Source organism: Corvus hawaiiensis, chromosome 17, assembly GCF_020740725.1.
Source record: "Corvus hawaiiensis isolate bCorHaw1 chromosome 17, bCorHaw1.pri.cur, whole genome shotgun sequence".
Lineage (NCBI taxonomy): Eukaryota > Metazoa > Chordata > Aves > Passeriformes > Corvidae > Corvus > Corvus hawaiiensis.
Genome location: NC_063229.1, coordinates 1,875,398 through 1,892,328, shown reverse-complemented (window position 1 = coordinate 1,892,328; position 16,931 = coordinate 1,875,398). Strand labels below are relative to the sequence as shown.

General features: G+C 47.5%; 1 protein-coding gene across 4 annotated transcripts in view; it reads right to left on the bottom strand.

The window, feature by feature from the left end:
- Positions 1–2,510: 2,510 nt before the first annotated feature.
- The window catches only part of SAMHD1 (SAM and HD domain containing deoxynucleoside triphosphate triphosphohydrolase 1), a 28,457-nt gene continuing 14,036 nt past the window's right edge, over positions 2,511–16,931 (bottom strand). For all 4 annotated transcript variants that reach the window (XM_048321766.1, XM_048321769.1, XM_048321767.1 and 1 more), the window contains 9 exons: positions 15,866–15,966; positions 15,659–15,767; positions 15,035–15,126; positions 13,627–13,742; positions 10,063–10,202; positions 7,302–7,391; positions 6,030–6,134; positions 5,576–5,713; positions 2,511–4,434 (listed from right to left, as the gene is read on the bottom strand). In XM_048321766.1, coding sequence (XP_048177723.1) covers positions 4,312–4,434; positions 5,576–5,713; positions 6,030–6,134; positions 7,302–7,391; positions 10,063–10,202; positions 13,627–13,742; positions 15,035–15,126; positions 15,659–15,767; positions 15,866–15,966 — 1,014 coding nt within the window. In that variant the 3' untranslated portion in view covers positions 2,511–4,311. The remainder of the gene's footprint in view (positions 4,435–5,575; positions 5,714–6,029; positions 6,135–7,301; positions 7,392–10,062; positions 10,203–13,626; positions 13,743–15,034; positions 15,127–15,658; positions 15,768–15,865; positions 15,967–16,931) is intronic.

Sequence of the window (16,931 nt, the reverse complement as noted above, 5' to 3'; positions counted from 1 at the left end):
CTCCACAACCTGTTGCCTCTTGCCCAGCTGACAGGGTTTAGCCTCTCATTCCTGGTGGCCGAGCCAGGTCTCCTCCTCCTCATCCACCACCCCTTGTCCAAGCAGCAGAACCAGCCCCATAGGGGGATTCCAGGCAGGGCTAGTTCATGGGGTTCCACAGGACAGCAAGGGCCTGTCTGGTTTGACCACATTTGATGTATTTATTGTGGGAGCACAGCTGGACATCCAGCTGAAGTATCACCCCATGACCTCACCTGATGTTGGCTCCTGTGCCTAAACCTGCAATTCTGTGAGGCCTGGAGCCCATGGAGCCCCAGCCTGCAGCGCTGTACACACCCACCCAGCCTCCCAGCCCATGAGTTCCTGTGTTAAACCTCACCCGTCATTTCCCTGCTGATGCCATCTCCCGTGGCCCACCTGTGCCATCTCTCCAGCAGCTGGCACTTACTCCTTGCAGCACATCCACACAGGCTGGGACGTGCGCGGAGAAATAGGTAAGAATGGATTTAAGAAGACAGAGAGGAGTGTGCAGGGCTCAGGCAGACACTACACTGACCAGCCCTATTTTCAACACAGCCCTCTCATATCCCTTTTCTCTCTACCCCTTCAGATCTCCCTCCTCCTCCACCTGCAGAGTGCCACTGACCCCTTCCACTATCCCAGACCCCCAGGGTTACAGTCTGACCAACAGCAAAGTTCTGGTTGCCTGTAGCCTCTTGACAGCCCACCAGTTAGCTGGGCCAAGGAGGTTTGTCTTCCTCCTTTTCTGAGTCCTCTCAGACAAAAAAAAAGACCTTTCTCCTGCTCCCCACACTCTCCTCAAGGCAAGGTGCCACTGATGAGGTCCAACGTCTTCACCTCCCTTATCCCATGACCGGGGGTTTGGCTTGCTGGCTCACTGTTCACAGATCCTCTGACCAGGTGCCTTTAGGAGCACAGAGCCCTCCCCAGCCCAGTGCCCACACACGGCCCTGGACACTCCCAGTGGCACGTGCCTGGAGCCTACTGCAGCCCTTCAGGGCACCCAACTCAGGGCACCTGACCTCTGTGCCCTGGTGCCACCCAATGCTCCCTGCCCAAAGTGGCTGCACAGCACCATCCCCCTGGGGATCTCACCCTCGTGTCTGTCAGGACCCTTTCCTATTCCCAGCACTGCCTCACCCCTCACCCCTGACTTCAGGCCCATTTCATATTTCTGCCAGCAGCACTGGGGAGGATCTCCAGCTGGGTGAGGCTGGAGGCACCTCTGGAGGTCACCTTGCCCAGCCCCCTGCTCCGTCAGGGCCACCCAGAGCCGGCTGCCCAGGATGTGTCCAGGTGGCTTTTGAGTCTCTCCAGGGATGGAGACTCCACCACCTCCCCGGGCACCTGCACCAGTGCTCGGCCACCCTCCCAGTGCAGAAGTGTGTCCTGAGCTCGGAGGGCCCCTCCTATGTGTCAGTCTGTGCCCGTGGCTCCTGGGGCTGTCCCTGGCCCCATCCCCTCTGCGGCCTCCCCCCGGGTATTTGTCCACAGGGAGGAGATGCCCTGAGCCTGCTCTGCTCCAGGCTGGGCAGTCGCAGCTCTCTCAGCCTCTCCTCATGGCAGAGATGCTGCAGTCCCTCCATCACCTTGATGGCCCTGTGCTGGACTCTCTCCAGTCTGTCCCTGTCTCCTGTACTGGGCAGCCCAGCTCTGGGCCCAGCACTCCAGGGCTGCCCTCACTGGTGTGGAGCAGAGCAGAAGGGTTCTGTACCTGCTGACAATACTCAGTCTAAGGCAGCCCAGGACACCACTGGAACACTTGGCTGAAAGAGCAGTTGTTGTCCATTTGTTGGCTCACGATGGGTGGTCTCAACACATCCTGGTGCAGGAAATGACCCTTCTCAGATGCAGGACATTGCACTTCCTCTTGGTGATCGTCAGGAGGTTCCTGTCAGACCCTCTCTGCAGCCTGGTAAGATCCCTCTGGATGCAGCACATCCCTCTGGAGTACCAGCCACACCCCCCCATCTGCAAACGTGCTGAGGGTGGACCCTGTCCACCAGTAAAGGACCTCTGGAACTGGCCCCAGCACCACCCCTGGCACAAGACTTGTGCTGCTGATAACCACACTCGGAACCCAGCCCTGCAGCCGCCAGGCTTTAGTCCAGCCCTGCCTGCTCACCCAAACCCTGCTGGGCAGCTCACTGAGGCTGCCAACACCACTGCTCTCCCCTCAGCCCCCGGCACAGGCATCTCAGCAGAGGTGACCAGGCTGGTCAGGCATGACCTCCCCTTCCCTTCCCCTCCCCAGCAGCTGCAGCAGCATCTCAAGCTTCCCTGGCCCCTGGAGGTGGCCGCTCTCCAGGGCATGGCAAGGGCCAGGTGGCTCCATGGTGGGATCCTCCCTGAGCCCCGGCCCCGCTGTGCCAACCCCACTGCCCACGAGGAGATGTGAACCCAGAACCTCTTCCCAGAGGGAAGCTCTTCCACCAGCAGCAGGTAGGAACACCTTGACCATTTTTAGTAAAGGCCACACACTGCAATTCTTTAAAAGAATAGTAAAATCATAGTTTATAAATTTATTCTTCAGAGAGGCTCAGATGAACATGTTGAGAAAAGAAATGCTCTCAGAACTTAATGTTAAGTATAAACTTTTGATTTAACATAAGCAAAAGATCTTTCCCAAGTATAAAGTGCACAGTTAGTAACAAATTCAAAACAAACCAAATCAACAATAACAAAATTATATCAAAATTATATTAAGCAAACAAGGGATATAAATGTCTTCAGTATAAGATATTGTTTCTTGAAATTTTTTAAAAGCTTTTAAAGAGGTCACAAATCCTTGTAACAGTTACCTGGTTCACCTGCAGGTCTGAAATACTGTTAGACAGGAACACCAGAGGTTACACATTCAGACACGTGAGCACAGATACATAAGCAGCAGCAGAAGTACATGGATACCCATTCTCCCTCCCTCTGTCTAACAGCATCAGTTCCCAGGATAAAAAGGGCGAAAGAGACATGACAGGAGTTCTGGAGTTCTCTCACAGCACCTTCCCACTGGGTTATTTTTCAGAACCTACCCTGGCCACCCACACCTGACTGCCTGAGCCAGATGCTCAACACCTCTCTCTCCATTCCACATATAAAGGCCACAGATCGCTCCAATTCCTGAGCATTACTGAACCTTTTACTTTGCGTTTTTAGTTTTGTGGTCAGACTCTTTCAAGCTTTGAGGTTTCATGTACAGAAAGCAGCCTTCCTCTTAGACCTGAGTAAAAGATGAGAGGAAAATTGTCTTCCTCGGTCATGTGTTCAACAGGACGGACATTCAGAACACTCACACCAGTACTGCCAGTACAGGAAAACCATAAGAACCCTCACAGATCTACAAGAGACAGAAAAATGACACAGGGACGGCCATGAGACCCAGGAGAACAGGGCAGAGATACAAGAATGGAGGGATTTCTGATGAGCCTGTCTGCCCAGAACAGTGTACAGCAGAGCCAAGGCAGAACCCTGTTGGCACTGCCCCCTCTGCACACCTGTGCCCTGGCAAACACCTGGGCAGCTAGGCTGTCCTGCAACCACTCACACCACAGGCCTCCTGAGCAGTCTTTGCAGGACAGACAGTAAAAAATATAACATTCTATGTATCAAAAATACACAATAAAACAATAAAAGGCTGCATGGCACTGCAATGCATTGTTACTTCAATAAAAATTGTGGTCACTTGCAGCAAGAGGCATGCATCAGCTTTTTGAATACCAGAAAAATAATCTTTGATTATCAAGAGATTCCCCTCTCTCTTCCTTTTTTTTTGCCTGAAATTAATTTTGCTAATTTTGAAGATGCCACCTTTGGTAATTTCTTCTTCACCCCACTGTATTTTCAGAAGTGTACTTATCCCCCTCTTCCTCAGACACTAAGAAAACCCCAACCTCCTCCCCCCCCCCCCCCCAAAAACTGCATCAAACCTGGGCTGGGATTTTTTCTGCTAAATCATGCAACAGCACAGTTAAGGAAGGGATCAGGACGAGATGGAGCAATAAAATCTTGTAATAACAATGAATTGCAATTTTTAAAGTTACTCTTGCTACACAGTGCCAATACATTCAAAAACAAATGAGAACTGAGTTTATTCTCTTGTAATAAGTTGTTTCTTAGAAGTCCATCTGGACTATGCACTTTAGGTATCTACATTAAAACATTCTGTACTGTAAAATGCATTCTGCATTGTTCTGTGAATTCTTCCAGTCCGTCCAACCAGCTTTTAGAAGAGTTGATGCTCAAATTTACTCATCTTCTGAGGAAGCAGACTGAATAGTGCCAAAAAGAAACGTGTTACTCATCAAAAGGAAGCCTTTGTCTGCAGCTGGGTTCTGAGGCTCTTGTGTGTTCATCATCTGTCAGGTTATTCCAGGTTTTCTTCATTGGAGTTAGATGAGGGGCAACAACATCACTATCCTAGTATTAAAAGTCAGGAAACACTAATGATGGTAACATTCACTTTTGTTTTCCATTCTAAAGCAGAGGAAAAGCAGCTCACTCTCAGGTTTAACAGGAAAAAGTCAATCCAAGGTCCCAGAATCTTTGTAAATTAATAAACACTCATGACTGTATATCCCAGGGGTGGAAACTGATTGCAGTCAGTGGTGGGGAGACAAAAGTGCCCTGCCTACCTGAGGAGGCATCACCATTGGCAGTCCAGTTCTTCCTAAATTATTACCAGAAAACCTGGAAAGTCAACTGGCTGTATCCTGGCCGCTGGCCTACAAACAGAAACACTAGAATGCTTCCTCTGACTTCACCACAATACCTCATTAACACTGCTGCAGTTGAGCTACCCTTGGTGCTGGGATGTGCCTTGCACTGTCTAAAACAAGCAAGGTTGGTACAGCAGCTGGTCTGAGGCAGTGGGGCTCATCCCAGTCAGATACAGGTGTTAATCTGTGCTCAGGCATTGCCAACACAGACCATCAGCTGCCTAAGCTCAGAAATCAGCTGGTGAGATGCACATTGCTGTGCTCTGCAGCACGCCAGGCCCTGCAGGGTGGATGTGCCTGTGCCAGAACAATGTGCTTACAGGACACAACCACACTCTACAACGAGGGAGAGCTGTTGCTTGATCCATTGGTATAAAGGCCCTTCTAAAATTAACTGCTCTAAAAGACAGGTGCCAGAAGAATGACCTAAGAATGGGCCTTACACAGTTTTCCATGCCTGTATCCCCACCTAAGAACACTCATCTCCTGGGTGGCCTCTCGTGTTTGGGGATGCAGCTCTTTCCCCAGCTTGGTCTAGTGCAAGGTGTCCCTGCCCATGGCAGGGGTTTTGAACAAGGTGATCTTCAAGGTCCCCTTCCAACCCAAACCATTCCATGATTCTATGATCCTATAAAATCCTATGGGTACTTTCAGGTCTCCAGCACTACTTCATTGAAACCAAAGCACCCCCAGGTGAGAGCCCTGATAAAACCAGGGGTCAGGTGAGTGAGTGCCTCTGCCACAAAGGCAAGGCCTGAATGTCAAACTTTTTAATGAAAAAGCAAACTTATGGACAAAGATGAAGAGCTCTAAACAAGAAATATAATAAGTGAATTTGTTACCTGTGGTTTGGTGAAATCATTCTCCATACACCACTGAATAAAGTACTGTTTTGCAGCTGAAATAACATCTGGATCCTGACTTTTGTAATAAACCCGGACAACCTGCTCCATAAATATTATCGGTAAAAACTTTGAAACCTTTGGAATAAAACAGAAAAAAGCTTTAGTATTTCTTGGAATACAAAAGGAAAGCAGTAAGAAGCCCCACTACAATCCATGAGTTTTATCCAAAGCAACTGTGATATTCCAACTCCCAGTGTATTCCAATTAAATACTGTTCATATGCAAAGGCTGTCAGGGTTCCAGAGTGTCACAGTACAACACACCCTGAAGACCTGCAAGGCCATGGATCCCACCACGTCTCCACAACTGCTGCAAGAATAACCACGCAGGACTGTGATCACCTCCATCACAGGTGGTGAAAATGCTTTTCAGAAGGAAAGTAGAAACCTACCTGTTCTTTACTGATACTGACTGCCTTGGAAGGATCAGCCTTGCAATAGAAATGAACGTTATCAATTGGATTCTGTTCTTTCATTCCATAATCCATGTTGATAATCTTCCAAGTAAACAAAGAAAATGGCATTTGTTAATGTTTGTCTTTAGTTTTCTCACAATAAATACAAAAGGCCACACACACTCTACTCCTGAAAATTACAGTAATCAAATGAACAGTAATTAACAAATTATTACTTAAAAAACAATCTGATTTTTGTATTTTGCATCTTTTCTTCCACGCCCTCTTGCTCTGATGCTGCCATGTGGATATTCACATTTACAGTGACCAGCTCCCAGTTGTACTCTGAAACATTCCAGTTTCCAGCACTGGAAGTGTACTGGTCCCTTGCCAGCCTGGGCCTCCCCAAAACACACAACCCGCAGAGGCTGCAGCAGAGCTACAATTATAACATGAGGTTTAAACAACATTATTTACATCGGCCTGGTACCCCAACATTTCTGTGCTCAGCAGGGACCCACTTCCCTACAATTTCAGTCTGTGGGATGGGAAAAGCCCAGGCAAATTTTTTAAAGCTCAGTGAACTGCTACAGTCTTGCCCAGTGAAGTAAACCTTCAGTGCAAGGGTGCTTTAGGAGTGGTTCGTGATGCACTCTATGGAAAGCCACTCACTCTTCCCAGAATGAACTAAGAACAGGGATCAGGCTGTGTGATACCTGCAGACTGCACCAGCTCCCTCCTCTGTCTGAGGCTCCCACCAGTGCTGGCTGCAGACTGAGCTGTGCCAGCAGGTGCTTTGTGCAGCAGACAAACCCCAGCAGTGCCTGCTGGGCATCAGGTGTGCAACACCAGGAGCCTGGAGGTCACTGTGCCTCTTTTCCTCCCACTGGGCCTGCAGGTTTTCTGCCTTCCTGACCCATCCAGTGGTCCCCAGGCTGCTGCCATTGACACCCACGTCCCAAACCCCACGAGTTTCTCCACTGCTCCTTGTTGGAGTGAGGACAGTGACAAAATGGACAGTGACAAATAGAAAGCCCATTTGTCACCAGGAGCAGTGTCACAGGTGACAGCCCAGTGAGGCTGCCCACTGCCTGCCCCACACCCTCCCACCACAGCAAACCTCCCATGGGAAGCTCGTAGCCCTCAGACCCTCAGGCTGAACCAGGACTGCAGCTACAGACACCCTGTGGGTTTGCTCTTTCACCAGGGTACACAAGGCCCTCTGCGATCGAGAAGTTTTTACTGGAACCCGCTCTGAGAGGTGTTTACATCAACTATGAAATTCTCAGCCTTTAGCTCCACATCTGGAGGGTCCTTCTCTGGCTTGGAATTAGCAATGCTTTCTGCCAGGCTATTACTCTGAAAGAAACCAAACCAAAAGATTAACTCAGTAACTCAGATTACTTTTACACCCTCTCAGGTCTAGGTCAAGGCAACACAACACGTGACACAATATGTGATTAAACTAAAGCTTTCAATTCTTCACAGCTTGACAAGACTCTTGCAGCAATCTGGTTGTTTGAATTACTGTACACCATAGCCATTAGCACAAAACGCAGTTTTTAGAAACAAACCAATCTTATGCAATTGAGAAGACCCAAAATCTGCCAGTCTGTGGAGGAGAAGTTTTACACCTGATGATGGGGCAGGGGGAGAGTAGGAGTGTACCATCCAGAATACTGAAGCATGAAAACAGAAAATAAGTACATTCAACCAACTATTTTACCAATACAAATGTTTTGCAATAAGTTCCCAAAGCTGAATACTAGACATTTTCACTGAACTTTTTTAATGAAGAGCTGCAGAATCTTACTCTCTAATAAAGCTTGTATATCTATACAGCAGAACATATAAAAAACCACAAGAGGCAGACAATCACAAAAAAAAAAAATCCCAAAAAGTACTCCACTGAAGTACTCCACAAAAGCTGAAACCCACAAAGGGGTTTTGTTTGCTTTTGGCCCCAAGGGAATATTCCCTGCTCACACTTAGGCTAAAGTAAAGCAGGGGAACATGGTTTGATGGAGAACAGTTGACCACTGAAATGCCTGAGTCCTCATTCAAAGGCTGTGACCTTTACTCAGGGCTGCTGTGTTCTGGGGAAGATGCAAGATTTGAAGCAGCAAGATTTCCTGGGAGCAACTGAGACTCACGGGAAGGCAGCACAGAGCAGTCAGGAGACTGTCCAGGAGGGAAGGAATTCAGCTAGGAGCAGTTGGGTTAATTTTGGGGTTTTTTGCTGCTGACTTGTTCACTGCAGAGATGGGGAGACTGACGAGCAGAAAATCGCACACATTGCCAAGGTGAGGCATGTGTGTGGTTTGTAGTGACTCAAGAAGCCAAGGAAAGGTTTATTTAGACTGAGAGCAAGCTTGGAGGAAAACCTTGCCAGGAGGGACCTGGCTGGAGGCAGCCTGTCTGTAACTATTTCTACCCTGTATCAGAATGTATGTAAATTCACTTCCTTTCTTTGCTTGCATTGTTTTGAAGTTCTCTCTCCAGTTTGCATTAACTGGAAACTCAGCCTGAATTTAAGAACTCTGAAGCTGTTTGGGATGTTCCCCTGGCTCTGGCCAGCTTGAGGATCACAGAATTGCACAGGGCTGGAGCAACCTGGTCTAGTGGAAGGTGTCCCTGTCCATGGCCGGAGGTTGGACTAGATGCCTTTAAAGGTCCTTTCCAACCCAAACCATTCTGTGATTCCAAACATAGCGCTGTGGTGTGTGAAGGAGCAGAGCAGACACAGTTCTGTCTCCTGCAGCCACTGCTCCCCTCCAGCACCTGGGAGGAGGTTGAGCCTCTGGCACTCCTGCCATGGGCACCACAGGAGGAAACATCCTCCCTCAACCCCTCAGCTGTGCACCCAGAGCTGCAAAGCACTGGCTGGATATAATTACAGCACCAACAGGGACCCACTCTCCCTTCAAAACAACAGCCTGGATACCCCAAGATTCAATGCCTTTGGCTGGACTTTCAAAACGAGAGTTTTTCCTTTCATCAACCAAGCTTCCAAAAGGAACTGTTTAAAGGTGGAACTCATACCATTTGCTCTCACACCTGTCTCCTTTATTTGCTGGGCCACCTATCCCAACCTTCTCCTCAGAAGGGCAGAAATTAGACAATTGATGTACAACCATCTCAAGTTTTCACCTATTTCCTCCTGCTTTTATAATACAGAATCTCTTAACACTACTTTTTCTTAGACAAAGAACACAAGCAAACCTTCCCTTCAAACAAAAAGATGAACTCCAACATCTAGTAGTCCTTTTCTAACCTCATTCTTTAAAAGAGCTGAATTATTCTTATTTATGAAGGCTTTCTAGATACAGACATCCACTTCTGGAAATCCGGAATAAAAAACTTTCACCCTTATGGGTGAAGTTTGGGCATAAATAACTGATGATTTGACAACACAGCACAGCACATTAAAAGAGCTGAGCCAGCTGAAGTGAGCTCTAATATATCATTATTTTGAAATAAGACAACAGGAATTAAACTGTGATCTGCTTTGAAAAGCATTCATGAAAAAGACTGGAAAAAGTACAGGCATGCTCCTGCTTAGTAGAGAATTTAACACCAAGAAATTCAGCAGCTATTACTCAATTTGATGTCTATTCTCAAAGCAAAGAACACAAATGTGTTCCTTATTATTTTGAAATTTTCATGAACATCAAACGATGTAATAACCTTCTCAATCACTGGACTGTAACAGTCTTCAATAAAATTTTGTATTTTTCAGAAAAGTTTTTCCTGAAAATATTTCTACAATAATCAGCCTCTGAATTTCCACCTGTTGCCATTCTTCTGACTGTTTGTAGATAAAACTTTTCCCAATTTCTTATATGTTTCATGGCTCAGCTACTTAAAGATGGGAGGACAACTTTTGACTCCATTTTTTGAACAGCAAATAACAAAAAAACCCCCCTCAAACCAAACAAAGCACACATGGAAATAGAGATAAATGGATGGTCAGCAACTTCAAGAACATTTATATGGGGACAGAATTCAGAACCTTCCTAAAGGACATTACCTTTACAATTTCCTTCTTCGATTCAGGTCGAGTCTCTCCTAAAAACTTGTATAATTCACGTCGTTCTACTTTACGCAAAATTTCTCGTGCCTCCTCCAGTTCTGGATGACTTGAGTGCAGAATTTCCTGGTAGATGCAGTCTGCCAAAGTTGCATTGATTTTTGTTACGTATGTCACAACCCAATGTCGCAGTAAAATGCACAAACAGGACCAAAGGTTAAAGCAACAAGAAAAAACTGCTGGTTCAGGAAAGACACTTTCAGGGAATGACTGAACTAAGTCTGACAACTAGATGTCACAATATAATCTTAATTATCATTAGATTCACAATGGTTGTTGGCAGAAAAACTAACTCAATTCTCACCCTGGCAACATATTTTGCTATTCACTGGAAGTTACTTTCTCCTCTTATTTAGCCAGTTTTGTTTAGCAGACTATCCTGAACTCCAGCACTAACTGGCTCAGGACATGGGCACTCTGTCTTGTAAAAAAAAATAAAGAATGGCCATTAAGCCTTCAGGCTTTCTCAGACTTTGGATGCCATCATCAAAATACCCCCTCCTGTGACACATGCAGCAAGATTCCCACCATCAGTCGGAGCAAGACAGGTTTCTTTTGATGTGGCTTCAGAGCAGAAAGGTTATTTTTGGCTGTTCAAGAGACTGCTGCTGCCAGGATGCTGCTGGCCTGATCTGCACCCCACAGCTGCAATCCCTGGCCAGGAACACCTGGGCACCTTCAACACATGCTGCAAGCAGAGCCCTGCAAGAGTCCACTCGGAGCTGCAACTAGCCTGAGGAGCTCCCAACACGCTCCAGAAGCAACCTCTGAGCCATGTACCAAAACACCTTCAACTGGTTTTATGGACAAGGCCAACCAAAGCCAGGAACTTCTCCACGAGGAACCACAGACCAGGTCTCGTCAGACAAAGAACAGATAATGCAGGGAAAATAAGAAGCCCATGAACATCTTCCTTGTGCAAAAGCAGCAGTGACAAGGAATGTTTTGCTGTCTCAGCCTCTTCTAGAACTAGGACTTGTTGCCAAATCAGGAGGGAACACATTGAAAAACAACAGTGGTTCTTCACCCACCATGGAAGAAAGCTAGAGAACCTTCTGCTGCAGGACCTCACAGAGGATCATAATTTGTAGAGGTCCATAACTGGACAATTTCACAGAAGCATCACTCACCAGGGACTGCTGAAACAAGCCTCAGGAGCATGCAGGTTGCAAGCACTTATCCTGGTTTGAAGGACAGGTGTCTGCCAAGGAAGGCAGGAGCCTCCCTTGGAATGGAAAATGTGACCCCCTTCCCTCCAAATTATGATCACTTTGAAATGAAGGGGCTTTCAGGCAGAGCTACGGGAGAAGGAGTAGCAGCTCTTTGCTGGTGTGTGTGTGGGTGCCAAGGCACACAAACAGCAGCGCCGGCAGCACCAACGAGCAGCAGCAGAGCCCAGGGCCGGCCTCTCCCGGCCGCAGGCCCTTTCCCCTCGGTGCAGCTCCGCTCGCGGCCGCCAGGGGCGCTGGTGGCTCCCGGCCGGGCAGGGCGGCTGCGGGGATTCCCCCGCGCCTGCAGGGGGCGCTGTGGCGCCAGCTCGGCCGCCTCTGCACGCGGTGATGGCGGCCGGGCCGGCGGGAGGGATGGAAAAGGGGCTTCCTTGGCAAAGCCCCAGGGGCAGCCGGGCCCCTCGGGTGCCGCTCGGGAGCCGGAATGGAGCGCAGCAGGAACCTCGGAGCGGCGGCTGCCGCAGCGGAGCCGGGCGCACCCGGGTGGCAGACAAAGTGTAGCAGAAAATTCCACAGCCGTAGCAGGAGCCGCGGGGTGTCCCGGCGGGCACGGGGGGTCGGGTTAACGTGCACTGAAAGAGCCGGAGCAGCGGCAGAAAGCAGCGGGGCCCGGCAGCGGCAGCAGCCGGGAGCTGCTCCCTCCGGGAACGGGGACGGGGTCGGGGTCCTCTTCCCAGTGAGGTCGGGCGTTGGAAAGGTCCCAGTTCAACAGCTGCACTTGAGAGCAGAAGCTCACCCCCAGTAAGGAGAAAGCAGCGCAGGACAGAACTCCGCGGTGGCAGCAAATTCTCCCCACAGCAGCAGCCCGGCCATCGCACCTCTGGTCTTGAGCGCGAAGAGCTGAGCCCGGCCCCTCACCCCCCAGCCAAAATCTCTGCCCTTCCCAAGAGAAAGCCCCCAGCTCAGAGAGGATAGCAAACTGCACCCTTCCCTCTCCTCCTTGGCTACATCTTTTGTCCCTCTTACGTATCTGTTGCTCCCATCTCTTAGGCAGCAAATGGGAGAAAATTCCCTGAGTGAAAAAGAAAGAAAGGGAGAAAAAGGGAAAATCCTAACCTCTGACAGCACTAGAGGCAGGAAGGAGGTTTAAGAGGAGAACATACTCGTCATTCATGCTCCATTGTACATCTGATGCTGGTACATTCCTCACACCACTCTCCTTGCTGAACAGATGGTCCCAGCAAGCAGCTCCTTGCCATGGCAGACTGTGAGAGGCTGGGCACAGCCTGCTGTCCTTGCCCTGAGTTGTGCTCCCCACCAGGTACCACAGGTAAGCAGGCAGTCACAGCAGGACCCACCAGGCCAGCCAGCCCCCAGGAACAGGCCCAGCCCAGGAACAACTTCACCTCAGTTCTTTGCTTTCTGCCCAGCCTTCCTTTGCTCAGCACTGCAATTTGTGTTCTCCAACAGCTACTGCCCTGCCTTGTCCTGCCCTGAGCAGAGGCACACAATGACAGAGGGGACACACAGCTCCTCACCTCAGCAGGTGTGTGGTCAGACTGCAGACAGCTGTGGCATATGAAGGACTGCCAGCAGAAGGCCTTTAGCATCACAAAGCATTCTCTGCAACAGTGCCCTCAGGCCCTGTCACCTCATCCATGGACCAAAGATAGAGGTTCTTAGCTGACTCTGTTGGTCAGCTAAGGCTTGGTGATGGAAACTCAGGAAAGCTGACTTGGAAGTCCTGGTGAGTTGTAGGTGACAGGTGCTGCAAGAGCTGCCAGTAATCAGGAGCAGCCCTGAGCAGGGCCTGCAGCACCCCTGCCCTGCACGCACAGAGCCAAGCACAGAGCCTCGGAGCAGCAGGGTTGCCTGGCCCACTCTGCAGCTCTGAACACAACCTGGGGCCCCACAGCACAGACCAGGAGGCAGCAACCCTGAGAGCCTGCAAGAGCCGTTTGGAACCTGCTTTGGGAATAGCTTCACACCACAACACACACCCAGTACTTCTCCACCTGAGAGAGCCACCTGCAGTATCACTTAGAGCTCACTTACATCCCACTCATGACAAGTGCAACAAACTCAGGGCATGGGCAGGATCTTCTAACACTGCTGAATCTGAATGTATGTGGAACATAAAGTTGGTGCTTCTTTCTCTCTCTTAACACAAAAGTAATTTAAACTAGAAGATCTTGCTCTCCCAGCAAGATCTGAGAGCACAAGGATTAGACAGCCCAGGCCTGCCCCACCTTCTGTTCACAAAATGCTGTAAAAACAGCATTTTAACAGATACTCCTGCTCTTTTACTTAAAAAAATAATTCTGAGACCTCTTACCAGTTAGTTTAGTGTAGGCTTCCATGTCCTCCATTGCTGTAGAAATGTGATACACTTTCCCTCCAGAGCCTCTTATTTCAAAAAATTTGTCTGCTTTTTGAAAGGCTTCTGTAATCCTAGTTTGAGACAAAATTACGGCTTTATGAAAATATCATTTTGAAACACCTCACTGGTCAACAGGCAAAAAAGAAACAAATTAGTATGTTATAAACAGAAGACACCAGATGAAGCTGTATCCCCAGCACACAGCAGACACTGATCACTGCAACATCTTATCTCCATGCTGCCACTGCACATTTCAACAGAGATTTACTGCAGACGGGTTCAGATGAGAATGTAACCTTCAGATGAATGAGCAAGTTCACTTTGTTCTGCTTCAGACTGTGTTTAACTGCTGAGACAACTGCAGAACCCTGCAAACAGCGGCTGCCTCACAGATAACCACACCCTTTTACAGATTCCTTGTTTCCCGAGTTAGCTGAGAGGGTAAAAAGCATTGTAAAGGGGAAGCATCACAAACATGTACTATGTTCAGATGGGAAAATATTATGTTCTAAAGATGTCTTGCTGTCATTTCCAGCTTGGACATTCTTTTGGAAAGGCTGCTATAATTGTGGGAAGCCAAGATCTGAGTTTTTCTAAACTAAAAAATATGTTTTACTCCTCATATGTAGGTAGGTACTGTCAAACCTGAGCATTTTTAGTCTGAATTTTAGAGGATCCTTAAATCAGGAGCTAAAATTTATGAAATGAAAGCAATCCAAATCACTCTTGTCCTGTGTAATCCTTCACATTCCTTTTTTCCAAACTCAACAGACAGTTACCCAGCAGACAAGACCCTAAGGAAAAAATATTTGGAGTATTTCTGGTTTTCAAGAAAACTAAAAACAATAACGTTATATGGAAAATTCTATAGACAAGAGAGGTAAAACAGCAGGTAGCCAGATGAGTTGGTCCTGAACAAATCTTGCATTATATAAACACAAAGCCAGGCCTCAGCTGAGCTACATGAGCCCATTCATGACTTTACTCTGTTAGTAACCTTCCTCTAGTAACCAGCCAGTTTGAGCTAAGTGGTCTCTAACTTGCAGATAAGGATTTGACTTCAGCTGTCAGCAGTTTAAATGGTTTAAGCACACCCTGATACTGTGCTCCTTCAGGCCTTTGGTAATTTTCCTCTAATTTAATTTCACATGGAAGGATGTTTTTGTCCTCCTCTCTCTGTTTTTGCTTGCTTTCTTAACCACAGCCTCTATGATACTCTAAGTACTAAGTCTTTCCACAAGAATCAGAAGTGGCTTTTATTCTATGTCACACCTTATAGATTATCTGAATATTCCAAATGGATATAGATTGTTTCAATAATTTAAAAATAAATTGAAAAGGAAGGAAAGGAAAATATACTTGCATTATTTCAATGATGTTGCCAGTCTTATGCTGATATGCTCTCCGGTGCAGGCAATACCGGGTATGGAACATCTCGTACAAATTTCCAACTTCCTGAATCAAAAAAACCCTATCAGCATTTACTTTTGCCACTGTCTTACTAGGAAAATTAAGGCAATAAATCAATTAATCAAATTAGTTGTCTCCCCCCATTCACAGCAGAAAGCAGAATGATTATTCACAATTTCCAAATTTTGAACCTGGCTCAGGCCACCATGGGAGAGCAGAGTGCTGAGAGTGACCCCAGGCTGCCTGGCAGTGAAGAAGACCCCTCACCCCTTTAGCAGCCCCTCACCACAGCCACATTCGCTTCCTGCCCAGAAGACCTGGAGCAGAATCATGCAGATCTGACAGGTCTGTAGAGTCTCCCCTGGCAGGACCTGCCACAAATCCTTTCAAACAGTGGCTTTCTCTGTCCCTCCCCCAAACAGCAGCTTCTGAGAAAAGCTTTCAGAGCAGCAACTACTTCTCCCCCTCTTGGGCTAAGGAAGCATGAGGCAGGACCCCCAGGAACCCCAGCCATGGGGTGCAGCTCCCCCGTGTGCCCCCCGGTGCTCTGACCCCCCGGGCTCCACACGCTGCTCACCTTGTCACGGGTACAGATGTGCTTCTGGTTTTTCACTTCACAGACCCGAGTGAAGATAAGCAATCGCTTATAGTCAAAATTATTTGGGATTCCCAGGTGATGGCAGTCCCTGAAAATATTCCACAGAGTGTTTAACAGTATGATCATATTTGTATATACAGTAGCAGTTTGTGAATAGGAATTCATAATAAAATGTAAGATTTGTACCTTGCAAAATAATCCCACTTGTCAACGTCAATGCCATTTTTTTTGTTAGCTACTATCTCATAGAGGAAACTTTTCTCCTTTGGTCGACCACGGTAGGGCCACTGACAGGGGAGGTGGCAAGAAAAACATCAGAAACAATAAGAAATTAAACTGTGCCAACATGTCAAAACAGCTTTTTAAAGACAGTGGGAATACACTTTGACTTTGCCTGTGACAAACATCCAACACTGAGGTAGCAAAGAACACAAAAGACAAAGAAAGAACTCCCAAATGCTACCAGGCATTGGAAATCCAGAACAGGGCCTAAGCAGCGGTCTTCTCAGAATCTCAGGAAGAATAAAACCCATGAACACAAGTATTCATTGCCCATTATTCTACTAAAAGAAAGCCTGCAGCTTTGAAATGCAAAAAAAAAAAAAAAAAAAAAAAAAAAAAAAAGAGCACAGCAACAAAGAGGGGAAAATTTGGAATTATTTAATTCTCAGGGAATTAAACACACAAACATGTCGCTGTCTTGCAGTCTTCTGCAATCTACAACTTTAGAGAACAGAGTTTTAAAACACTTACTTAGATGTTTTAAACAAAAATTGTTTGAACAGTCAGCTACTTAAACTCCTACCTCACAAGGGACAATTCAGCCATAAGGCAAGCAGGAAATGAACACCAAAATAATAAGACACAAGTTGCACATTTTCTTGAAAATTTAAAGATCCTTCAGCTAAAAAAATGCCATAAAGTGACCTCGAAATTCTGGAAGTGGAAAACATTGTATGCAAACATGGCTTCCATGTTACCTGCACTGATGTGAATAGCAACAGAAATGTGCAAGCAGCAGGAAGGAAGCACATCATGGATAAAAATACCATGATCACAAAGAGCTCTGCTACTGGCACGTGTTCAGGACACTGTTTATGTCTGGTGCCTGGACACCCGTTGTCCATATCACGACAGAGGCCTGCACCACAGTGCACAGCCTGCCAGTGCAATCTGCTGCCTAACACCAGGAGGCTGCTGCCATGAATCATGTGTGGCACTCCTCTTCCTGGTATCCTGCTGGAAAACAGGT